Below are 25924 nucleotides of genomic sequence, written 5' to 3'. Positions count from 1 at the left end.
ATAGAGAAATACAGCACAGAAAGAGTCCCTATTGCCCACCGAGTTCCTAGCTAATCCCATTCACACTAATCCTACATTCATGACATTTTATTAGTTAGAATTGTACCCGGGACTCTGACATTGTGAGCGCACCTCAAAATGATGTGTGTCGGAAGTGTGATTCGAACCCACGCCTCCAGTTGGAGATCAGAACACCCGCTTGACTGCAGAGGGACTTTATTCCTTGAGTCTGGCGCCTTAGACCACTCGGCCATCCTGACATTTATTTACACATTTTCAGCCCTAGTATCGATCTGATCAATATTTAGATAGCGTGCACTAAATCAAACACATTGTACACAGCCTAAATGAGACCCATGGGGTTAGATCATGGTTCTCTATAATGGAACATCGCATCCTCATTGTTGATTTCCAGTTTTCTGCAAAGTCAGCATCAAAGATACTAGAGGATCTTTGGTCATTATTGCGTTAGACTTTTTAAACACACTTTGGGCTTGTGGACTAGCTTTAAGATTTTATGTTGTAGGTTCAATTGGCTAAACCCCTTTACTCCCACACAGCTTTAAAGCAGAACACCGTTTAGACTTGGTTCAAACAGGTACAAATCATATTTCTGCACATCAATTTCATCTTCAATAGTTCTATGTATCCAAGATGGACACAAAATGTTGGAGTAACAGCGGGACAGACAGCATCTCTGGAGATACCCGTCCCACTGAGTTACTCCAGCATTTTGTGTTTATTTTCGATTTAAAGCAGCATCTGCAGTTCCTCCCTACACGTTCTATGTCCACTTGATCAAAAAAAAGCACAGGCACTGGAAATCAGAAATAAAAAGAGTAAATGCTGGAAATGCTCAGTAGTTCAGCAATATCTGAAACGAAGAATTTCATTGTTATGTTGCCAATACATGTGTTAATGAAACTCTCTTGACTCTTGAAAGAAAAACAGTTAAAGTTTAAGTTTTGAACAACTCCACTGGTATCCCAGGTACACAAAACAGCTGGAGAAACTCAGCGGGAGCAGCAGCATCTATGGAGCGAAGGAAATAGGCAACGTTTCAGGCCAAAACCCTTCTTCAGTTCCTTCCTATGCAATCTTTTGCATCTGCTTTTGACACCTCTAGGTTCATGAAATAAATATTTATTTATTCTGAGAACGTATTGATAGTAGGTTAATTGGGCTTCAGTCTTTAATCGGACTTTACTGGAATTTATCTTGCACTACACGTTATTCCCTTTATCCTGTATTTGTACACTATGGATGTCTTGATTGAAATCATGTATAGTCCATCCACTGACTGGATAGCACGCAGCTAAAAGCTTTTCAGTGCCTTGGTTTACATGACAATAAACTAAACTAAAAACAAACTCCCGGTGGATCGCTAATGTCAGAGATATTGAAGGTTAATTATTCATTCACAGCTTGTGTTCATTGGCCATTTACTGGAGGTGCATGTTATTAATGTGGTTATAATTGGCTCCAAATTATTCAATGCATCCAGAAGAGAATGGATGAGAAAGAGAAAATATTGCCAAATAAGCGAGATCAGAAGTAAAAACAGCTAATTGTTGAGTTAGATTTAATTTATTGTCACGTACTGAGGTACAGTGAAAAGCTTTTGTTGCGTGCTAACCAGTCAGTGGAAAGACAATACATGATTACAATTGAGCCGTCCACAGTGTACAGGTACATGACAAAGGGAGTAAAGTGAATAACGTTTAGTGCAAGATAAAGTCCAGTCAAAGATAGTCCGAGAGTCTCCAATGAGGTAGATATTAGCTCAGGACTGCTCCCTAGTTGTTGGTAGGGTGGTCCAGTTGCCTGATAACATTGGGGGGAAAAACTGTCCCTGAATCTAGAGGTGTGGGTTTTCACACTTCTGTGCCTATTGCTTGATAGGAGAGGGGAGAAGAGGGAATGGCTGTGATGTGACTCGTCCGTGATTATGCTCGTCCTTAATTATATATTCATTGATTCTAAAACAATCCATTGAGACATTTCAATCTCTGTAAAGTGGGAGTTTCAATGGTAGAGCATGACAGAATATAAGCCTTTCTTCAGCAAGTTATCCAACGAGCACATTTCTACCCAAATCCAGCAGAGCCCCTGTCCCACTGGTTATGTTATGGATGAGAGCAGCGTGATGCACTGCCCCAAGACGGTACACATATTTGATAAACGAGGATTGTGTAGCCAACATTTAGAGGTAAGTTCTGTCTCTATATGACGGACAGAATACGGCACCATGCAATGTTGTAAAGCGACAAGTCCTCCACGTTCTCTATTGTGAACCATGTGTCCGTGGCTGTCCATTCTCTGTTTGTGAACGGCACATGGAAATGATGCTTCTTAGATCAGTAAACTTATCTCTCCATTAACAAACCATTCACAAATGAATAAAGTCGCCTTTGAAATATAACATAAGCTAATGAAAATAAAGCGGGGCACAGCGGTAGAGTTACTGCGTTACGGTGCTTACAGCGCCAGAGACCTGGGTTCGATCCGGACTACAGGTGCTGTCTGTACGGAGTTTGTACGTTCTCCCCGTGACCGTGTGGGTTTTCTCTGAGTTCTTCGGTTTCCTCCCACACTCCAAAGACGTACAGGTTTGTAGGTTAATTGGCTTGGTATAAATGTAAAATTGTCTCTAGTATGTGTACGATAGTGTTAATGTGTGTTACTATCCGGTGGGGACTCGGTGGGTGAAGGGCCTGTTTCCACGTTGTATCTCTAAACCAAACTAAACTAAAGTACCAATTCAAACTTCACTCGATCTATGTCATCCAGATAATCATTCCTTTATATTATTTGTAATATTTTTCACCTTAAAAAAAAGCACTCTCATTTGTGTTAGTAACTTTTAGCAAGTTAAATGCTCTTTGGGTGCAGGAAAGAGCACATTGAGAACAGAAAGGATTATCTGAGACTGAAGTACAGAGAAATAGATATTAATGCTTCAAATTGCACTTTTAGAAATAAGAAATGTTAGCCAGTCTAACACAGACAAGAATCCATTCTGCAGCTTACTAGATAAATCAGGCTTTTAAGGGCCTGTCTCACTTTCACGACCTTGACTCGTACTCGCAGCATGGTCGTCACGAGGTCGTAGGTAGGTCGTGGGTAGGTTGTGATGCTAGTCGTGGGTACTCGTGGCATCAAGTAGGTCGGGGCGTTTTTCTAGCCTGATGAAAAATGTCCACGAGTAAAAAAGGTCGTGAATTAGGTCGTGAAAGTGGGACAGGCCCTTAAGTCAACTAGAAAAAAATAACTATGTACCAAATGCAGGCAGGTGGCTGTAAGGTAGCAACTCTATGACTGCACGACTGTGCTGATTAATTTTAAATTGATTAATTTCTTAATAGATGGTCGATGAGGAATGAGTGTGACATTACTATTTCACGCATAAGCAGCCGTGTAAGTTGAAGATATGTCAGCTGAGGCTTAATTAGAGCAATTTTAATTTCATAAGCTTGTGGCTTTCAGGAATTGATAGAGAGAATCAAGCCATTAGTCAACCCGTTAGTCATCAAAGCGCCAGCCAAGACCTGCCACTATTAAAAGGGCTAGTTGATAAGCAAGCCAGCTCTTTCAAAAGCATATAGCAGGCTTGGCCAACCCCTAAACCCGTAGCTTTTCAGATCCCTCTAAAAGCACACATCATAATAGTTAATCTTTTACCCCTCGTAGCAATGGTCAAGTCTCTATGCACTTACTTATGTAGAGTGGTCTCTTTATCTCCTTCTGAGAGAGTCGTCATACAAAGTGCTTTGCACGAAAAGAATATTCAAACAATAGTATCTTTTCACCAGGACAAAGCAAACAGTGCCCTTATTTAATTTGGTTCAAACAAAAAAAATCTACACAGCACAGCTGTATCCAACAACCCTTTTATCAAACACTCCTGATGACATTTACAAATGATGAATGCATTGGGGTGTGTTGTGTGCAATTAACACACAATGCTACAGTAAATTCATAACTTTCAGAACCTACTCACCAGATTCCTGTTTCTTCAACTGTTGAAGAATAAACAGATGTCTGTGGCGCGGCTGGTAGGGTCGATGTCTCAGCACCAGAGACCCAAGTTCGATCCTGACATCGGGTGCTGTCTGTGTGGAGTTTGCACGTTCTCCCTGTGACCGCGTAGGCTTCATCCGAGTGCTCACTTTCTTTTCACATCCCAAAAATGTGCAGGTTTGTACATTGCCCCTAGTGCGTAAAGAGTGGATGATAAAGAGGGATAACATAGAATACGCACGGATTTTCAATTGTTGGCATGGAATCGATGGGCCGAAGGGCCTATTTCCATGTTGTATCTAAACTGAACTAAGGGAATCTGAAGAAGGGTTTCGGCCCGAAATGTCGCCTATTTCCTTCGCTCCATAGATGCTGCTGCACCCGCTGAGTTTCCCCAGCAATTTTGTGTACCTTTAAGCTAAATTAAGAGCAGCTTAAGGGTTGCAGTCTTCATGAAATAAATTATCAAATCTCTTTACTTGGTATAAAGGTGCTAATTTCTTCAAATTCACACGTTTGACTAATTTGCCATGGTAATGGGGTAGATACCAACTGCACTGTATGTTTCTGACCAAAGGAGCGCTCTTTAATTTTACCACAAATTATGCGCATTGGCTATTTTTATCAGAAGCTGCTTAGTTTAGAGATACAGCATGGAAACACTGAGTTTGTGCCAAACAGCGATCCCCGTACACTAACACTATCCTACACATTAGCGACAATTTACAATTTTTACTGAAGCCAATTAACCTAGAAACCTGCACGTCTTTGGATTGTGGGAGGAAACTGGAGCACCCGGAGACAACCACGCGTTCACAAGGAAAACGTGCAAACTCCATACAGATGGCATCCGCAGTCAGGATCGAACCCGGGTCTCTGGCGCTGTAAGGCAGCACCTCTATCGCTGCGCCACTGTGCCGTCTCTCTGAATGTTTCTTTCTTCCGAATGGATCTTAGTCTCAAAAACTGCACTGACATCTGTTGATTCGCTCTAAGGACAAGAATGAATCTACAGTATTGATGTCCAGTTCTCATTGTTGGAGGCTTCAAGTGTTTAATTGTCATATGAATCGGCAATGGAACAATATGATTCTTACATGCGGCAGCAGAACAGGCCCAACAACACACAAATAAATATGTAATAATCAATAATACCATAATAACAGTTACACGAGGTAACTATAATTGTGCAAAACCGAAGACCGTAGACAACCAAAATGAAAGTTCATAGAAGATCATAGTTCTGTGATAGTGGTTAGTGTTGTGCAATGTTCAAGAGCCTGATGGTTGCCGGGAAGAAGCTCTTCTTGAACGTGGTCACGCTTTTCAGGCTCCTGTACCTTCTTCCCAAGGGTAGTAGTGAGATGACAGTGCGGGCAGGGTGATGTGGATCTTTGATGATATTGGCTGCCTGTTTGAGGAAGCTCCTCCTATAGATCATAAGGCCATGTCATGTGATGGGAGCGGAATTAGGCCATTCGGCCCATCAATTCTACCTGGCCATTTAATCGTGGCTGATCTATCTCTCCATCCTCACCTTCTCCCCATAACCCATCACACCCGTACTAATCAAGAATCTATCTATCTTTGCCTTAAAAATATCCATTGGCCTCCACAGCCATCTGTGACAAAGAATTCCACAGAGTCATCACCTTCTGGCTAAAGAAATTCCTCCTCACATCCTTCCTAAAGGAACGTCCTTTAATTCTGAGGCTATGACTAGTCCTAGACTCTCCCAGCCTTCGATGGTGGGGTGGTCAGTACCTGTGATGGATCAGGCAGTGTCTACCACTCTCTGTAGCCTCCTCCATTCCTGGGTGTTCGAGTTACCAAACCAGGCCACAATGCAACCAGTCAGTTTGCTCTCTCCCGTACACATGCTCATATACTGTTATATAAGGCTGACTCGGTGTATTATGACTGCATGTTTTTATTTACAGATCTACTTCTATGGGGGCAACTTGACGTTTATAAATCCAGCCTTCAAAGGCAGATTATTGGCAGGACATAATCCAGGAAATGCATCAATTACCATTGAGAAGTTGCGACCCACCGACTCTGGGAATTATATCTGTGAAGTTGAGAATCCACCGGACTTCACAGGCAATAACATCGGATCAGCAACACTCACAGTTTTCGGTAGTGTATCACTTACCTCCACTGCTATACACCTTTTTCTCCCCATGTATAATTTTGTGCACTTCATGCTGATTTGAAACGCATTTCACACGGTTCATCCAACATTTCAACCCTTGCACAGTGTTCGAGTGTAACGTGCATATAGTCACTCTATCAAAAAACAGTAGTCAACTCTAATCTCAGAATACCCAGTATCCACCCCAAATCTCGTCGGCCGGTGGGACCGGTAACCTGCCTGAAGGCTCGGTGGACAGTGTGACCAGGAGGGAGCTGGAGATGTCAGGCGCTAGGAGTGGGCTGGTACGAGGGTAAACCAGGGTAATGCCTCAAGCGCCTTCACGGTCGGCTGCAGGAGGCGCGCCCAGGACACAAAGATGGACGGGTGAGGAGAGGAGAGGGACGTTGGTTCGTGGGAACTGCTCCAGTACATCGAGCGTGCGGATCGGACTTTGGACTTTGAATAATGGCGCCAAAAATGATGGCGCCCGCGGGTGTAATATATGCAACAGGATTCCACTGTGCAGTTGCATATGTGAGAAATAAAGCTCCATTGAACCATAAAGAACCTCACGTGGCAGTCCTCCCATTGTCATTCTGCACAACGCTGCTAAGCATCATTAACTTGGGCCTATTTTGTGCTGTGGGTATGGAATTGGGTTGAGGATCTCCCAATTCATTTCACACAGGGGCCTCATAGTCTTCAGACGGAGAAGACTTTCATCACTCGGGTCGTAATTCCAATGATATGCAGACTCCATGCATATCTCTGAGGTAAAATCCGAAGACTACCACACTGCACTGCAGAATTACGGACTTCCTTCTTATAAGTTTAGTCCATCTTTTAAGACCATGTTTATAGGCTGTCGTTCAGATGGGCTCTGCATGTGTAGAAGCATGAAAGTGGAGTCTGAAGGAGGGTCTCGACCCGAAATGTCACCCATTCCTTCTCTCCAGAGATGCTGCCTGTCCCGCTGAGTTACTCCAGCATTTTGTATCTACCTTCGATTTAAACCAGCATCTGCAGTTCTTTCCTACAAATGAAAATGGTTAGGGCTGTAGTTTAAGGTGGTACAAAGCAAAGGGTCAGACAACACGTGACTGGGAAAAGGTCGTGTGATCCAATGATGATTAGTCTGAAAATCCTTGCAGTTTCACGCTTGTTGAAGCTAATGCAATGTCTCTACCAAATGTATCTAGTTTAATATTGATCAGAGGTTATACAGGCACCTTGTGTTTCACACGGGGGTTATGTGCTTGAAAAGCAGCGTGTAGATCAAAAATGTGTGAATTAAACATATATGCGACCATGTTTAGTTTAGTTTAGAGATACAGCGTGGAAACAGGCCCCTCGGTCTACCGAGTCTGCGCCGACTAGCAATCCCTGCACACTAGCACTATCCTACACACTAGGGACAATCTACAATCTTACTGAAGACAATTAACCTACAAACCTGTACATTTGAGAATTAAATTTGAGTAAGCTATTCCAAAAATACCAGCACATAAATGAAGCTTTGGTATTAAAGAAGAGCAAAAACACATGAATCTCGCACATGTGAAATGCAAGGTGCCTGTACTTAGCATCTATTAGCTCAATTATCCAATTATTTTTATCAACTGAGTCTTCAGAGGGAAATTTGAAGTCAATCTGTTAATTTAGTGCAGCATGTGGAATCCAAGAAGACCAATATAGTTTCCACAATGAGGAAAATATTTAACCTGCAATTTTGTGAAAGTCGAGGTCACAGCGATAAACAAAAACTAGCTGTGATATTCCTCTTCATCTTGGCCAGACTCTAATATACTGTTTGCCTCGAGTGTAACATATTTGCAACATTTTCTCTCCTTGGCACTTTGGAGTTAAGTGTTCCCCAAGTTTGTTGAAGTCAATGTTTCTAAGTCTTAGTGAGCTCTTAGAGTTTTTGTAGCTACAGTGTTTACTTTTTAACTTTGGCATCATTCCAATGCACAAGAAACCGAATGGCGTTTTGTCATTGAACAAATATTGTACTACCAGTAAAAATGTTGTTTGCGAGTAATATGGGTGGGGTTCCTGTAGAAGCATTATGTAGAAAGCTTGCAATTCCCTCAGTCAATATGGCTGAAGTCTGCAATGCACCAATAAGTATCCTTAAGAAAGAACTTTTAAAATTATTTTGATATCAATTATATTATTATAGCATTATATAATGTTGAGTATGTTATCTCCTTGTCGCCAATTGTTGACCTTCATCAATATATCGCTGCCATTACTGTTTTGAAGATTGATTCAATACCATTAAGAAAAGTAAGGTTGACTGCCAGTGTAAAAAGACCCAAACAAACAAATGGCATGAATTTTAGAAACAAGGAACTGCACATGCTGGTTCATACACAAAAAGACACACAAAGTGTTTGGAGCAACTCAGCAGGTCAGGCAGCATCTCTGGAGAACATGGATAGGTGACGTTTTGGGTTGAGACCATGCTTCAGACTGAAGAATTTGAAGTAGGGTTTTGACCCAAAATGTCACCCATTTCTTCTCTCCAGAGATGCTGCATGTCCCTCTGAGTTACTCCAGCATTTTGTGTCTATGCTGCCTAACTTGCTGAGTTACTCCTGCACTTTGAGTCCCTTGTGGCATAAATATTGTTTTGTAAATTATATACGAAAGCAAGCTCATGATAATTTCAGTGCCATTTTTCCTGATTTTTGAGAACACTTTCAAGGCATTGAACCTTTTGAGCTTGCATAAATCAAGTCACTTGAATCATCGATGACCTTGCTGCCTTGTAAGCATTCCCAGATGTCTACTATATTCAAGCCAAAATGAATGACCACACCTGAACAAACTTTGAAACTTATTGTACAACTTGTTGGTTCTGTGTATGTACAGAGGCTGATTGTCAGAGGTGTTCTAAGTACAGGTAGTTCCAGTCAGTTCATGTACTTCATGCAGCCGTAGTCCAACCCAAACCTATCTTTTACTTCAAATGAACCGGGGGGAAAAAAATTGAGATAAAACAAGTTTTCAGTTTATGAGAAACGGAAGCAAGGAGAGATTAAATGGCAGAGGGGTGATAATACAAGGTGAAAATGGTGCAAGAACAAATATAGAGAGTGATATGGAGTGATAATTTAAAAAATGAAGGCCTCAACCTTTATAATGTGTATCTCCATATTGTGGGAGTTCAGCTAATTGGGACATCAGTCTGTTGTTTAAAGGTTCCACAAAAAAAGAATAATATGTTGTTAATGTTGTCCAATGTTGTTTTACCAGTTCCACAGTTCACAACACTATATCCCTCTTATTCTCTTTATCATGTATCTGTACACTGTCGATGGCTCGATTGTAATCATGTATTGTCTTTCCGCTGAGTGGATAGCAGGCAACAAAAGCTTTTCACTGTACCTCGCCCCAGACTCTCAGTCTGAAGAAGGGCCTCAAACCAAAAAGTCACCCATTCCTTCAATCGAAGATGGCGGCCGGTGCAGCAGCAGCAGCACGGCGTGCTGTGGGAGAGTTTTCTCGAGAGTTTTTGCGAATTAAACTGGAGATTTACCATACTGAAGACGGTAGAGTCATAGTCGAGGATGATTTGCTGAACTTTATTGTGGTCAAAATGCGAACACTAAGCCACGATAATATTGTGTCGATAGTTACGAGCAGTTTCAGCTCCGAGCGGATTGAGTCCTCAAAGGCAGTTTTGTCAGAGCTCTTTCCACACAACAAACGACGGATCACCTACAGGGGACAAAAGAAGGACATTAACAATGTCAAAATGTGCCTGCAAGTGCTTAATGAGTGCGGTGAAGAGATCCCGAGATTTGTATCACACTTTCTGGATGAATTACCCCCCGTCTCATTTAAACACATCGATGTGTCTGCGCTCCTCGGGAGAATGCAGCAAATCAATGCTGACATTGACTACCTAAAAAGAACTATGGGAACTCAGGTAGCAGCCTGTGAAACATTGCGGGAGGTTTCTGCTAAACTCGACGGTTGTCTGACTGCTGTGGAGAGGCCCTGTGGCCCGGACGATACTTTTTCGGCTGCCTGCCTTTCTGCGGTGGAGATACAACCGGGCCCTGCGCCCAGTGCGACAGGTCTTTACTCGGCTGTGATGGAGAAGCCGCCGGGCGCTGATCCTGCCCCCTTCACTCCCTCTGTGGTTAATGGATGGTTGACAGCAATGCCAGGTGGGTCCGACGATAGACAACCAGCCCAGCCTGAAGGTCCAGCCCTGGGACGAACGCAGACCCCCCCGTGGGGCATGGTGGTGAAGGAAGGGCGCCGACTGAAGCAGGTACCTGAGAACTCTGCCCATCGACGCCCTACACCTCGCACTGTAAAAACTCCAGCGAGGCGTGTGAGAAAGAAGACCGGCATAATCGGGACTGGTGTGGGTAGCAATATACTGGCTGTCAAAACAAAGATGGTAAAGGTATTTGCTACAAAGTTTGACGCCAGCTTAGACGCCAACACTCTCAGTGACTACTTAAAAACGAAGCTGGGTCGGGAAGTGATATGTAGGAAAATAGAGATGACACAGAGTAGATTCAGCTCCTTTTGTGTCACTGCTGAATGTAATGATGTGGCGGAACTGTATGATCCGCAGCTTTGGCCCGCTGGGTCTTTTGTCCAACGCTACTATGAGCCTCGTCGCCCAAGAGGAGCAGACGGAGGTCCGTCTGGTCCAGAGGAAGCCCCTCGCTCTCAGGATGAGGAGCTGCTGCACGGTAATGATGCTGGGGTGCCTGTCGCATCTGTGGGCGAGGACGGGATGAATGCCAGCTGCTCCGCAGGGAGCGACAAAATACATTAAATGCATGTTGTTTCATACAACACTCGCGGTTTGCGAGTAGGACATTCTGCTACTGATAGATCAAGACGTTTGGTGGTGGACACACTGCTAGACCAATGTGACATTCTGTGCCTGCAAGAAACTTGGATGGCGAAACAAGATCTGGATAAGTTGAACACTCTACACATGAACTTCCATGGGGCTGGAGAGTCCACTACTGACCTCAGTACGAGGCTGGTTCGGGGTAGGATAGCTGGTGGTGTAGCTATACTGTGGAACATCAAATATGACTCACTGGTGAAGGTGGTGCGACTAAATGTTGACTGGGCCATAGGGCTGGAGTGTAATTATAATGAAAAGAAATTTACTGTCTTAAATGTTTATACACCGTATGAATCATATGAGCATGAGGACGAGTTTCTGAACAGATTAGCTTTTATTCAGTCCTTTATAGAGGACAACAGCTCATCTTGTGTCTATGTCATGGGTGATTTTAATGCTGACTTGTCAGATAGCAAATCTTTATTTGCAGCACACCTGCAGCAGTTTTGTAATGAGTCTAAATTAATTCTATCGAGTAAAGCTCTGTTGCCTGATACAAGTTTTACCTATGTTAGTGAAGCGTGGCACACAACATCCTGGTTAGACCATATTGTGACCACAGCTGATGCTCATGCCTCACTGGAAAAGGTGGAGATTTGTTATGAACTTGCCACCTCTGACCACATACCTATTGCTGCACGGTTAAATGTTGAGAATGTACCCCTGCTGTCCAGTAATAATAATACTGCTTCCTCAAGTAAACTGGACTGGTCAAAACTGAGCAGAGAGGTTATGGCTGGTTACTCACTGCGAACGGAGAGTTTTTAAATAATATTGCATTGCCTCAAGAGGCCCTAACGTGCTCAGATATGAATTGTAAAGACGTGCAACATGCTGAAAAACTCTGTGCCATGTATGATGTTATTGTGAAATGTCTCATTGCCTCCAGTGAACCCTTTTGTAAAAGGAAATGTAAGGTACCCAACATCAGACCTGGGTGGAATGACTTTGTGGCTGAGCAGTAGGCTGAGGCAAGAGAGGCCTTTAGACTCTGGTCAGAGGCAGGTAGGCCTAGACAGGGGGTATTGCTAGATATGAAAAAACACACAAATGCTAGGGTTAAGTATGCACTTCGTTTTATTAAGAAAAATGAAAATACAATGAGAGCAGACTCGCTTGCCAGGAAGCTACAGAATAACAACCTTACTAACTTCTGGAAAGAGGTCAAAGTTATGAATAATAGTAAAACACCCCTACCATCGGACATTGAAGGTGTTAGTAGCCCAGAAAAAATAGCTGAGAGTTGGCGTGAGCACTACTGTAACCTGTTTAACTGTGTTAAAAGTAACCCAGTTAGAATCAATCATGAACATATTGATCTCTCTGTAGATTTGGTAGTTAGGGCAGCAGATGTCTATGATGCCATTAACATGTTGGATAACAACAAAGCCTGCGGTATGGACTGCATTACTGCAGAACATCTAAAATATGCCAGCTATAAGCTCTGCCCTTTGCTTTCCATGTGCTTTAATGGTTGTCTGGTTCATGGTGTCCTGCCAAATGTTATTATGTCTGTAATGTTAGTGCCTGTGCTTAAAGATAAGGCTGGTAAGCTCAACAGTATGGATAATTACCGACCTATTGCTTTAGCCAGCATCTTATCTAAAGTACTGGAGAGAATACTGTTGACAAAGCTGGAAATGTTTGTCCTTACCACTGTCCATCAGTTTGGGTTCAAAAGGAAACATGGAACTGACCTGTGTATCTATGCTCTTAAAGAGATTGTGTTCAGGTACACAAGCCTGAATTCATCTGTATTTCTATGTTTTATTGATGCGTCCAAGGCATTTGATAGAATTAATCACGAACACTTGTTTGTAAAATTGCTAGATAGAGGTGCCCCTAAATTATTAGTGAGAATTTTAGTGTTTTGGTATGCCCATCAAACGTTTCAGGTTAAATGGTACAATGTTGTATCTGCTCCATTCTGTGTTAGTAACGGAGTGCGGCAAGAAGGAATTTTGTCTCCTATTTTATTTAATGTTTATATGGACGAACTGCCAAATCAGATAAATAGGTTAAAAACTGGCTGTCTTGTGGGCAACACTATTGTTAATCATCTGATGTATGCAGACGACCTGGTCCTGCTCTGTCCATATAGTGCTGGGATGCAGCAGATGCTGAAGGTGTGCTCTGAGTATGGCCTTGATTATGACATTAAGTACAACGCTAAGAAAAGCCGCATAATGGTAGTTAGGAGCGCTGAGGACAGGAAATCAACTTTTCCGACCTTTTATTTGTCAGACGGTCCTCTTGCTGTGTGTGAGGAAATTAAATACTTAGGTCATGTCATATCCGATGACTGGACGGATGACAAAGACCTTTACCGACAGCGCTGTAAAACTTATCTTCAAGCGAACATGCTTATAAGGAAGTTTTATATGTGCTCTGACTCTGTGAAGTGTTCCCTGTTCAGAACCTACATCACACCGTTGTATACAGCCCAATTGTGGTCGAAGTATAAGAAAAAGAGTATGCAAAGGCTCAAGGTAGCATACAATGATGCAATGAGGTTGCTGCTTCGTGTCCCTAGGTGGCATAGTGCCAGTCAATTGTTCGTGTCCACTAGAGTGCCAACCTGTGAGGCACTCTTAAGACAGCTGATGTTTAGTTTTATGTGTCGACTGGACAAGTCAGAGAACCATATAATTGAAGCCCTAGTCAGCCCTCTGAAAAGCTGCTATAGATTCACTTCTAGGCTAATAGGTGCAATAGCTTGTATATTTTATAGGCTAATATGCAATTTTTTTTATGTATTTTTGTATCTTTTTTTTTTCTGTTTGATGTGTTATATGGACCTGTGTCTGTAATAAAGCTTTAATAATAATAATAATAATCCAGAGCAGAGATGCTGCCTGTCCCGCTGAGTTACTCCAGCATTTTGTGTCTATCTTCAGAGATTTTAATAAAGTCATTTAATTTTTTTAATTGCAGTTCCACCCTCCAAGCCAAACTGTGGCATCGTCGCACACCCGGTAAAGGCCAGGTCAGCAATCCTTACCTGCCATTGCGATAAAGGCGTCCCAAGTCCCAGGTATCGCTGGGTGAACATGGTAGACCACGTTCATCAAAACATTTCTGGTCATCTTGGTAAGAACCAAAAGAGACTAGAGTCAAGACTGTTTTATTCTCCTATGTTCCAGACAGAACAATTAAATTATTACTTGCAGCAGCACGATAGAACGTGTAAACATAGTACACTATAAACAATACTCTATTCCATGGAGCGCAGGAGGATGACAGGTGATCTTATAGAGGTATAGAAAATCATGAGAGGAATAGATGGGGTTGATTCTCTTGCCCAGAGTTGGGGAATCAAGGACCAGAGGACATAGGTTCAAGGTGAAGAGGAAAAATTTAATAGGAATCTGAGGGGTAACTTTTTCACATGGGGGTGGTGAGTGTATGGAACAAGCTGCCAGAGGAGGTAGTTGAGGCTGGGACTATCCCATCATTTAAGAAACAGTTAGACAGGTACATGGATAGGACAGGTTTGGAGGGATATGGACCAAGCGCAGGCAAGTGGGACTAGTGTAGCTGGGACATTGTTGGCTGGTGTGGGCAAGTTGGGCCGAAGGGCCTGTTTCCACACTGTATCACTCTATGGCTCTAATAGAATAAACAAAAAAATGTTCAGTGGGGAAAAAAGTATGTATATACATACATGCACGCACAGGCACACAAATACATGCATACTCATACATGCACACACATAAAAGTAAACAAATAATAATGCAAAAGGATAAAACCAATGCCAATATGTAGTTCAAAGCTGATTTGGAGGTTGTAATGTTTAATAGCCCAACTTTCAACTTTTCCCATCTATTATTTGTCTCCTGATTCTTGCTAACCAGCGAGTGAACAGTTTTTACTGTAGGTATCTATTTTGTTTAATATTTCAGATCCAAGGACCGGAATGTTGACCATTTCAAATATTTCCGATAATGAACATGGTATTTACAAGTGCATCGCATTCAATATACTGGGAGATGAAACATGCACTGTCGACTTGTCAAAAATGTGTAAGTATCCATTGATAGCTTGTTAAGTTTGGGATAAAGAAAAACAAAAAATGCTGGAAACATTCAATAATCAGGCAGCATCTGTGTAAAGAGATACAAAGATAGGCCAAAGGTCTCCAATGAGGTAGATAGATATTGGCTCAGGTCTGCTCACTAGTTGTTGGTAGGATGGATCAGTTGCCTGAAAACAGCTAGGAAGAAACTGTCCCTGAATCTGGAGGTGTGTGTTTTCTATACCTCTTGCCCGATGGAAGAGGGGAGTAGGGGAAGTGGCCAGTGTGCGACTTGTCCTTGATTAAGCTGTTGGCCTTGCCAAGGCAGTGTGAGGTGTGGATGGAGTCAATGGAAAGGAGGTTGGTTTGTGTGATGGTCTGGGCTACGTCCACAATTCTCTGCTATTTCCTGAGAGCTCAACTGCTGGGCATCCTAACGATGCAAATCACTTAAGTAAGTAAGTAAATTTATTGGCCAAGTATTCACATACAAGGAATTTGCCTTGGTGCTCCGCCCACAAGTAACACATGACATATAGTGAGAGTTACGAATGACTCAGAAAACACTAAACATTAATAATAATAAAACATTAATGATAAAACACCATTGATCAAGCATGTGAACCAACAAAATACCGGATCAAAGGGAGGCTACAGATTTTTGGCGGTTGAGTAGAGCAACTACTCGTGGATAAAAATTGTTTTTATGTCTGGCTGTGGCAGTTTTGACAGTCCGGAGTCGCCTTCCAGAGAGAAGTGATTCAAAGAGTTTGTGGCCAGGGTGAGAGGGGTCAGATATGATCTTGCCTGCTCGCTTCCTGGCCCTTGCAGTGTACAGTTCATCAATGGAGGGAAGGTTGCAGCCAATAATCTTCTCTGCTGATCGGACGATTTGCTGCAGCCTCCACGTGTCGTGCTTGGTGGCTGAGCCAAACCAGACCATGATGGAGAAGGTGAGAACAGACTCTACGATGGCCGTGTAGAATTGGACCATCATTGCCTGTGGCAGATTGTGCTTCCTCAGCTGCCGTAGGAAGTACATCCTCTGTTGTGCTTTTTTGACTGTGGAGTCGATGGTCGCCCCCCACTTTGTAGGATTGTAGACAGAATGAAGACTGAGAGCTAGAACTGCTGAGAGTTTTTGAGCTGGGGAGTGTATAGTGAAGAGAGTAAGAACTTTAAATGGAAGAGAGTATAATGCTGGTCAGAAGTGACTTTAACAACTTCGGGATGGGCGTATTGGAGCCAGGAAAGTGAATGTTCAAAAGCTTATGGGAAACCCTTGCCTTATTCAAAATCTAAATGTCATGTTACACTTTCCTTGAACATTGATCAATTATAAAATTCCAATATAAAAACTCAACACGTTCTGAGTGACCATAATTTTACTTGCCCAACTTTAAACCTACAACATCTGGATTTTCTTTTTCAGGCTTTCATGCACTAACCTTTATCCTCTAGTGCAATTGAGGAAAGGTTCATAAGTTATAGGAGCATAATTAGGCCATTTGACCCATCAACCCTACTCCGCCATTCAATCATGGGTGATTTATCTTTCCCTTTCAACCCTATTCTCCTGCTTTCTCACCATAACCCCTAGACACCGTATTAATCAAGATTGGTATACCCCGCAATATACACATGATACAAATCTCATGTTATATTTCTTCTCATAAGATTGTAATTTTCTACATTTTATAAAACTGTTTATTGTTTACATTAGTATTTTGCATAGATGTTACTAGTGATAAATACTAATTCACTAAATAAACTGTTTTAAGCTTCACATTGTGGATAAGCTTACTAGAGGTATTTTGGGATAAAATCAACTAGTACGACTAGTTGACCACCAGCTCGGTGACTCCAGCAACAGCCTCACAATAATAGAATAAGAATAAAAGAACAGTGCATATCTATGTGTAGAAAGGAACTGCAGATGCTGGTATATACCAAAGATAGACATAAATTGCTGGAGTATCTCAGCGGGTCAGGCAGCAACTCTGGATGGGCGATGTTACGGGTAAGGACCCTTTTTCAGATTCAGAGTCTGAAGAAAGGTCCCGTCCTGAAACATCACCCATTCTTTCTCTTCAGAGATGCTATCTGACCCGCTGAGTTACTCCAGCACTTTGTTCCTATCTTGTGGATATCTACTGTTATTTGAATGGAATTCCTCTGCCTGATAGTAGCGTTTAGATATTTTGAATATGAACTGGTGGGTTTGAGCTGAAATTACACAATATGATTATGCTGGAGTTTTGTAAATTCACAATTTGTGTCTTGCTTTCTTGTTTGTTGAATCTGTGAAATTGAACTCCCAATATTGCAGTGGAATGCCAGAAAACATCATGTTAAGGGTAACATGTTTCTAGAACAGTTGTATCTCTAAAAAATAAATCTCTAAAAAAGGGAGGCATGGTGGCTCAGTGGTAGAGTTGCTGCCTTACAGCGCCAGAGACATGGGTTCAATCCTGACTACTGGTGCTGTCTGTATGGAGTTTGTACATTCTCCCCCGTGACCTGCGAGGGTTTTCTCAGAGTGCTCCGCTTTCCTCCCACACTCAAAAGACGTGCAGGTTTGTAGGCTAATTGGCTTGGTAAAATAATGAACTGTCTCTAGTGTGTGTAGGATAGTGTAAGTGCGTGTGGATAGTGTAAGTGCTGGTCAGCATGGACTTGGTGGACCGAAGGGCCTGTTTCCACTCTGTAGCTCGAAACTAAACGTACAAACTTATATTAAGCAATTCCTTCTATCAAAAGATACGTTGAATGGATCAAACAGTTAACTCATTGATCTTTCCTTTCTGCTTCAGCTTCTGAGAATGATGGCATCATCGGAGGTATTATTGGGGCGGTTGTGATAGCATCGATCATTGGAGTTATCATCTGGATGGTTACAAAGAAAAATGCAAAGAAAAATGCAAAGAAAAATGCGCAAAAAGATACCGAACTTCAGTGAGTATGACGTTTACTGTGTTGTTCCAAATGCTTTATATTTAGTCCTTGGGGAAATGCTTGGGTTTTGTCTATGTTATGTTGTCTGTTTTTATCAGCACAATGGAAAAGAATCATGAGTTGGCATTTTCCATGAAATACCAGCTCTAACCTTCACCTGAGCTTGTGATTTTCTGGCAACAACCCTACAAATAATCACCATCTGTCGTCAATTAGTTGATCTTACCCTGGTAAAAATTGCCTTGTTGCAATAATGGGCGAGGGAAACTATTAAGAGCACTGAATGCAGTCAAATGCATGGGAGCAGATAACATCTCAGCTACAGTACTGGATACTTGCTCTCCAAAATCGTCTGTGTCTCCAACCAAGTTGTTCTACTAAAGGTACAACACTGACATCTACTTGGGTAGGAAGGAATTGCAGATGCTGGTTTAAACCAAAGGTGACACAAAAAGCTGGAGTAACTCGGTGGGACAGGCAGCATCTCTGGAGAGAAGGAGACATCTGGGAGACATTGACTTGACAATGTGGGAAATTAGAAAACATAGACAATAGGTGCAGGAGGAGGCCATTTGGCCCTTCGAGCCAGCACCGCCATTCATTGTGATCATGGCTGATCATCCCCTATATAGAAATTGCCCAGATATTAGTTTAGTTTAGTTCAGAGATCCAGTGCGGAAACAGGCCCTTCGATCCATCGAGTCCATACCGACCAACGATCCCCGCACATTAATATTATCCTACATTACGGGCAATGTTTACATTTATGCCAAGCCAATTTACCTATATACCCTTTTCTCCCCCCCCCCACCCCCCATCAGTCTGAAGAAGGGTTTCGGCCCGAAACGTCGCCTATTTCCTTCGCTCCATAGATGCTGCTGCACCCGCTGAGTTTCCCCAGCAATTTTGTGTACCTTACCTATAAACCTGTTGGTCTTTGGAGTGTGGGAGGAAACCGAAGTTCTCAGAGAAAACCCACGCTGGTCACGGGGAGAAGTACAAACTCCATACAGACAAGCACCCATAGCCATGATCGAACCCGGGTCTCTGGCGCTGTGAGCGCTGTAAGGCAGAAACTCTACCGCTGCGCCACCATGCCTCCGAATATGTCTTCTACAAATAGCAGAACAATCCCAACTACTGCCTGAATGTTGTGTCGGATTACCTGCATGTAGATGTGAACAGCTTCATTTTCTGAGGAGTTGAACAATATTCACTCATCAGTAAAAGTCTCCACTTTTAAACTTATGATGGCAGGGAACCACTGTTTGAGGCTGAGCCATATTGCTTTCATCTTTCATGTCACATTGAGTGAATGTCGCCACTAATCGTTATTTCTCTTCTTCCAAGGTCCAAGCAAGAATCCAAGAACAATCTGGCCACCTATGTGGCTGTCCCCACTGAAGCTGCAACTGTGGAAAGTACAAACCATGTTGAGTCACCAGATGTGGGCCAAAACAGCACGGACACCCCTGAGCTCCACCAACCTCCGCACGAACATCTGCCCTTGAGTGAACATGCTGCTCCATCGGGCAGCGGGCAAGCAGAATGCAAGGAGAGTGAGGGAGATGGTCCACAGGAGACTTAGTTAGCCAGCAGGGTGACTAATAATCAGGAGCTATCATTTTATACAAAAAAAAAGAGAAATGAAGGGTCTCTAAGTAAAACATCAAAATAATTTATATTGCAAGCCCAATATTATGAGTGAATCTGTACACATAATAGAATTTCCTTCCATATGTATTGCCAATTGCTTCCCAGCCAAAGCCATTCTCGTTATTATTATGCGTTTTAAAAATTGGTTCAAGATATATTTGACTTGAGTGCAAAGCAATGAATAATTTGTTGTCCTAAATTTCCCACCTCATTGATGAAAATACATCATTTTGGCACAGTAGACTTGAAGGGCCGAATGGCCTAATTATGCCCCTAGAACTTATGAATCATTTTGCATTTGACAAGTTTATTGGGTCAAGGGTGAGGATGGCTCGCTGGATCTAGGGATTCCTCAACTAAGGACGGGGAAAATAATCCTTCTTTCAGTCACTACCCAGAGATCAGTCCTTGTACTGGAATCTTGAACAATAAACAAACTATTGGAAGAACTCAACAGGTTAGGCAGCATCTGTGAAAGGAAATTCATCAGTTTGATGAAGGGTCAGGACACAAAACCTTATCTGCCCATTTATTTCCACAAATGCTGCCTGAACCGCTAAATTCCTCCAGCAGTTTGCTTGTTGATCAATACTTTTACATTGAGAAATACAAGGAGCTGCAGATGTTGGTTTACTATAAAAGACAAAAAGTGCTGGAGTAACTCGCTGGGTCAGGCAACGTCTCTGGAGAACATGGATAGATGACATTTTGTATCGGGTGTAAAGTAGATTTAAATATATCTGTAAGCAGCTTTACACATGATAAGAACAAGTATGGTTTTGAGCCTAGACACATGCAATTGACATTTTAAATGAAGGCAATTTGATTATTTGTACAGAGCTACATTGGTTGAGATTATGGACTAAATGCTGGGCAATTGGATTATAATGGAAGGGTACCTCCCAGACAGCATGGATGTGTTGGGCTGAATGGCCTCGTGCCATGCTGTAGGATTTTATGATTCCATGATTCTATGAAGAAGGTCAGTGTTGGTCATAAACCCCTGAAGATCGGTAGGAAATTGACATTCACGGATACCTAACAAACCACTGCTAATGTTCAGTAGGTTTGGCTGCCTATGTGGAGAGAGAAATCCAATTATTGAAAGATTATCATCCTAAAATGGTAAATGTGTTTCTCTGTAGTTGCTGCTTCACCCATTGAGTATACCCTGCATTTTCTATTTTTAATTCAGATTTCCAACAAGTGCAGTATTTTATTGTTGGATTAACATTTTAGATCAAAGGCCTTTCAACGAGATGAAAGGTGACTGAATGGTTAACTTTGTTTCTTTCCGTAAATGCCTTTGCATTCGGATTATTTGCAGCATGTTCTGCTTTTTAAGCTAACATTTACCTACACGAGATATATATAGAGGAAGGGTGGTCACTTTGGGGTAGAATTGTAGAACCACCATTGATCACAGAACAGTTCCTCAGCAAATGTCTTGCGGAGATAGTTTAAAAAAAAATCCAAACATCGTTTTTTTTTCGGCATGAAGCTCCGTTGAGCTCTTCGTTCTTATCAAGATCCTTATCTTCAACGCAGACAAATAATTGACATCTCATCAATCTGGTTTGGACCCGAGTCCCAAGGATTCAATGGGAATGTCCATAATGGTCATTATCGTGACTTTGTAAATGTCACTGTTTAACCAATTGGGGACTGCGTGATTGCTAAATAGTTTCTTTTGTTTTATGTTTGTATGAAGTAAATACCATTGAAAAATGTGTTGTTGAACAACCCGTGGTTTAGGGAGCAGATGTTATGTAGTTATGCACTCTCACCCAGACGCGTTTTTTACATCATTATTAATTAATGGGTAGCAATGAGCTGGAGTTTCAAGGTATGTGCCCCGTGTCCCCATTATAAATACAGAAACTACCCACTATTCTCTTAACAGAAATCCTGCTTAAATAACAGCAGGAAGTTGCTCCTAATATGGATTTAAGACACTTATCAGATAACGAATCTCTTTGAAAAATAAATTAGAAGGAATGAGCAAAGTATGTAAAAAGGGAAAGATACAGAGATTGCTTTAGAATAGATCTTTAGAATTACCATGTCAATTGCTTGATTGTAATCATGTATTGTCTTTCTGCTGACTGGATAGCACACAACAGAAGCTTTTCACTGTAGCTCAGTGTCTGGAATCAAAATTTGGAGGGTGGAGCTGAGAGCGACCCAAATTTCATTTTTAACAGATTAATTTTCAATTTACATTCATTTACCTGCAGCAAGTTCCAAGTGCCAGATTTAAAATATCTTTTAACGTTTTGCAGTTGCCTGCCTCTGCATGAATGTCTCATGTAGTTGACAGAGCCCTGTGTCCAGGCAGGTGTGGCACCTTATTGGGCATTAAGTTAATAAATTATAGGAGCAGAATTAGGTCATACGGCCGATCAGGACTATTCTGCCATTCAATCATGGCTGATCTATCTTTCCTTCTCAACCCCATTCTCCTGCTTTCTCCCCATAGTCCCTGACACACATACTAATCAAGAATCTATCAATCTTTGCCTTAAGACTATCCATTGACGTGGCCTCTAATGCCTTCTGTGGCATTGAATTCCACAGATTTGTCACAGGTTATTTTGCAGGTCAGGTGCCGCTGTTCATTATGTCAGAGATACTAGAGCTGGAAACAGATTTACAATCTTCCAGATCAATGCAGAAATATCAGATTGCATTCCACATTTGCTTTCTTGATTAAGTTCTATTGCAAAGTGCACATAAACATTTTGTAATAAGCGATAGAAAATCTAAGCCGGAAAAAAAAGGCTAAATGTACCTTCTAAATGTCTTCAATATTTTAAGTTTCACCATTTAATATCGCTGCAACTATTTGCTCTTCTCTTTTCTTTAAGAAGATTAATAATTTCTTTTTTGTACACGCTTATTTTTTCTACCCATCTCTTCTTATTTCTTTGCAATACAGTTAATTGGTGTAAAAGATAATGACACCTGAAATATTAGATGTTGACTGATGATCGTCAGAATTTCCAATTTCTAAATAAGCAGGTGGCTTTCTTAATATGTTTTCTAATGAATTGCCTTTGTATGGATTTGCCTGTCAAAAGTTAAACATTTGTTTTTAAATCATGTTTATTTGATTAAATCGTTGCTTATATTGCCACCAAGACTGTAAAGTGTTAATCAACTGTACATTTTACAATTCTGTAAAAAAAAAAGTCTGAAGTCAATAACGTCTGTATAAAAATAGGATTGCATTAATATAAACTACTTCTTAAATAAAACTGTTGGTATCATTCTGCTTTCATCTCTAACACGAGGGAAAATCAATACCAGAATTTATGCTGGCCAATAACTAGCACCATCTTCTATGAGGATGATGCGATGCAATGATGGATTCTCTTTGGAATGTAATGTTCCTTGGTTGTTCTGGAGGAGAATATTATCTGTCATTAAGCAGCAAGTCATAGCTGGGTAGTGAAATGCGCTTATGATGGATTGACTTTGGGGATAACCTTTGTGGATCAAAGTTTCACAAAGCCCTCTGAAATAAAATAACGTGCGTTAACGTTGCCGAAACATACAAGTTCATAAGTTACAGGTGCAGAATTAGGCCATTCGGCCCATAGAGTGTGGGGGAGGCTAAGGACGGAAAGGTCAGTATGGGAATGGGAAGGGGAGTTAGTGTTTGGCAACCGGGAGATCACTAGGCCAAGGCAGACCAAGCAAGGGTGTTCAGCGAAAAGATCTCCCAGTCAGTGCTTGGTCTCGCCGATATATAGGACTCCACACTTTTAAATCCCTCTTTCACATGGTAACTCACAGTTCAATCATGTTGAGTTTATATACAATTAAAACAGCCTGCAAAGCATCCAGTCTGTTCAATCTTGCAGAGCTCAACTCACCTACTGAAACACTACTATGAGATATGATTTATTATTTATTTATTTATCCTCCTTGTCTTAGTTTCCCTCTTCATTATTTTGCACACAAGTTCTGATAACATTGTTGGTCTTGAAACCTCGGCCAGTGAAACTCCAGAGGTTGACTCGTACAGCCGCTGGGCGCTGCAGCAGATCTTTTCATGTTGTTTTGCCATGTCACGCGACGTGCATCACATCAATTGCGATGTCATGCACTGGTCATCCCATGCATTATGTTGTCATCTGATACCTCCTGAATCATGTTATGTCCAATGAAACCCATCTGTTAATATGTTACGGCAGCCCTTCGCTCAAAGACTAATTTCATAAGAATGGAACAATATGAGAATCTTAACTAAATTATTCCTACACTCCAAGGCATACTCAACTGCAATCAGCAGCCCAGGGAAATTCCAATGCTTGCAATACTTGAAGACACTGAGGAATTTTCAGAATGATGGATTTTACACGGTTTACTTGGGCGAAACGCATATTTCTGAAAACCTGATAACAGGCGATGTGAACTCTAGCGTGGTCAAAACCAAATCGCCTCTTGAAGAATTGACATTAATCCACGCTGGGGGACTAAGAGGCTGGGTCCCGTGGCAATACAGAGTCTTCTTCCAGTCACAGCAGCTATGGATGTCTCCAAAGCCTGTAGATGCTAATGAGCGGATCTTTGAAGAATTTTGTCAGGTGCTCAGGAAAACCTATGGAAAATGCACAGTGGTGATGAGATCCAAATATTGGGTTCCTGCAACTAAGTCACAGGTTCAAAGTTCCTCTGAAGACCAGTCAGTGACCCCTCCGTGGAACCCAGAGGCCAAGCTCGATCCCCCTTCACAATCTCCAGACAATCTCCAAATGACAAAGGTTTTTTGTCCCAGGATTGCGAGACACCAGGGCCACGAGTTCTTGTACCTTCCTCCCCCTTATCCTCATCTCAGTCCTTTAGAATCAGCATGGTCTTCAGTTAAATGGGCCTTAATCAACAATAGGAAACATTTCACTGTCGCGGCCTTTCCAAAAATAAACGACTACAAGCGCATCCACTTGAAGGCTTTGATTGAAAACGCGATTGAGGGAGTAACGCCTTCCAAATGGGAAACATCCTTTAACCGAGTCAAGAAGTGGGAGAATCGATATCTTGACAACCAAGCGCAGTAAGGGGCCTCTCCTCTGATAATTGCAAATAAAATATCAATGCCACATTTTTGAGGTATCATTTTTAAACATCAGAAAAGATTTTAGGAAAGGCAATTTTCGATGTTTCCAATTCAGAGGTGTTGTTGCAAGGTGATCTTATTTAGGGGATGGAATCCATGTCATGACTCTAGTTCGGAAGTTGGCTATGGGAACGGAGCTGAGATCTATGGGATTGGAGGTCCAGAGCCCTGGCTGCAGTGAGCAAATTCAACACACTGATCGGCGTGGAAGAACCCATGAGGTTAAGTTTGGCCGCCCCACCTAACCTAAGCGCCACATTTTCGGGGGGAGACTACGGTGGGGGGTATTTTAAATATGCTCTCATGATAAAGCAGGTGCCGCACCATTGGTTGTCAGAATATTGGTGGTGAACCTGTATTTAACTGAAGGATTTACTTTTTGTTGAAAGCACACAACATCTTTATAACTTATTAATTTTCTACTTTTTTCTTAATCCTAGCCATTCTCTATTTGGTTCTCAAAATACCTTCAATCCTTCTTTAAAACCTAACATTACTTTCAATGCTTGACCACACAACTGTTAGAGCTGCCACCTCACAGCACCAGAGGTTCAAGCTCGACCCTCTCCTTGGGTGCTGTATGTGTGGAGTTTGCACATTCTTCCTGTGATCGCGTGGGCTTCCTTTAGGTAGCTACAGTTTCCTCCCATATGCCAAAGACCTGTGTGTCTTTAGGTTAATTGACCTCTTTAAAAAAATTGCCCCTAATGCACAGGAGGTGGATGTGAATGTGGGATGACATAGAACTAGTGTCAACGGGTGATCAATGTTCGGCGTGGACTCAGCAGGGCTGAAGGGCCTGTTTCCATGCTGTATCTCTAACATTAAAATTAAAACTAAAACTAAATTGGCACACAAGGTTTATCTTGGATCACGTCTAAATTTCCAAGTCCATATTTTTTTCAGTCACCATCCCCCTTCTTTTCTACTTACATTCAGTCTGCAAATTTGAGACAATGTGCAATCTCTGGATTAAATAGTAACAGACTCAAGGCCCACATCATATTGTCTTGTTTACAATCTAAACTGACGTCTTTTGTTATTCCTTCAGGCTAAAAATGTAACCACATTTCTTGATTTGAGTTTCAGTGCTGGAGACATTATATGAAGGTCAGAAAGAGATTTTAAAAA

General features: G+C 41.8%; 2 protein-coding genes across 2 annotated transcripts in view; both read left to right on the top strand.

The window, feature by feature from the left end:
- Window positions 1-20725, top strand: part of LOC116979158 (V-set and immunoglobulin domain-containing protein 1-like) — a 28223-nt gene extending 7498 nt beyond the window's left edge. Inside the window, exons 3-7 of the mRNA XM_033030683.1 lie at window positions 5961-6159; window positions 13980-14135; window positions 14948-15067; window positions 17874-18015; window positions 19366-20725. Of these exons, the coding sequence (XP_032886574.1) occupies window positions 5961-6159; window positions 13980-14135; window positions 14948-15067; window positions 17874-18015; window positions 19366-19603 (855 nt within the window). The 3' untranslated portion in view covers window positions 19604-20725. The remainder of the gene's footprint in view (window positions 1-5960; window positions 6160-13979; window positions 14136-14947; window positions 15068-17873; window positions 18016-19365) is intronic.
- A 3108-nt stretch (window positions 20726-23833) lies between these two features.
- LOC116979403 (protein FAM243-like) lies at window positions 23834-24774 on the top strand. Its single transcript, XM_033030974.1, has one exon. It carries the CDS (start codon window positions 23910-23912, stop codon window positions 24732-24734), a length of 825 nt encoding a protein of 274 aa, XP_032886865.1. The 5' UTR covers window positions 23834-23909; the 3' UTR covers window positions 24735-24774.
- Window positions 24775-25924: the final 1150 nt, after the last annotated feature.

The sequence above is a fragment of the Amblyraja radiata genome, chromosome 12 (assembly GCF_010909765.2).
Source record: "Amblyraja radiata isolate CabotCenter1 chromosome 12, sAmbRad1.1.pri, whole genome shotgun sequence".
Classification (NCBI taxonomy): Eukaryota; Metazoa; Chordata; class Chondrichthyes; order Rajiformes; family Rajidae; genus Amblyraja; species Amblyraja radiata.
This window is presented reverse-complemented; position numbering and strand designations above follow the sequence as displayed.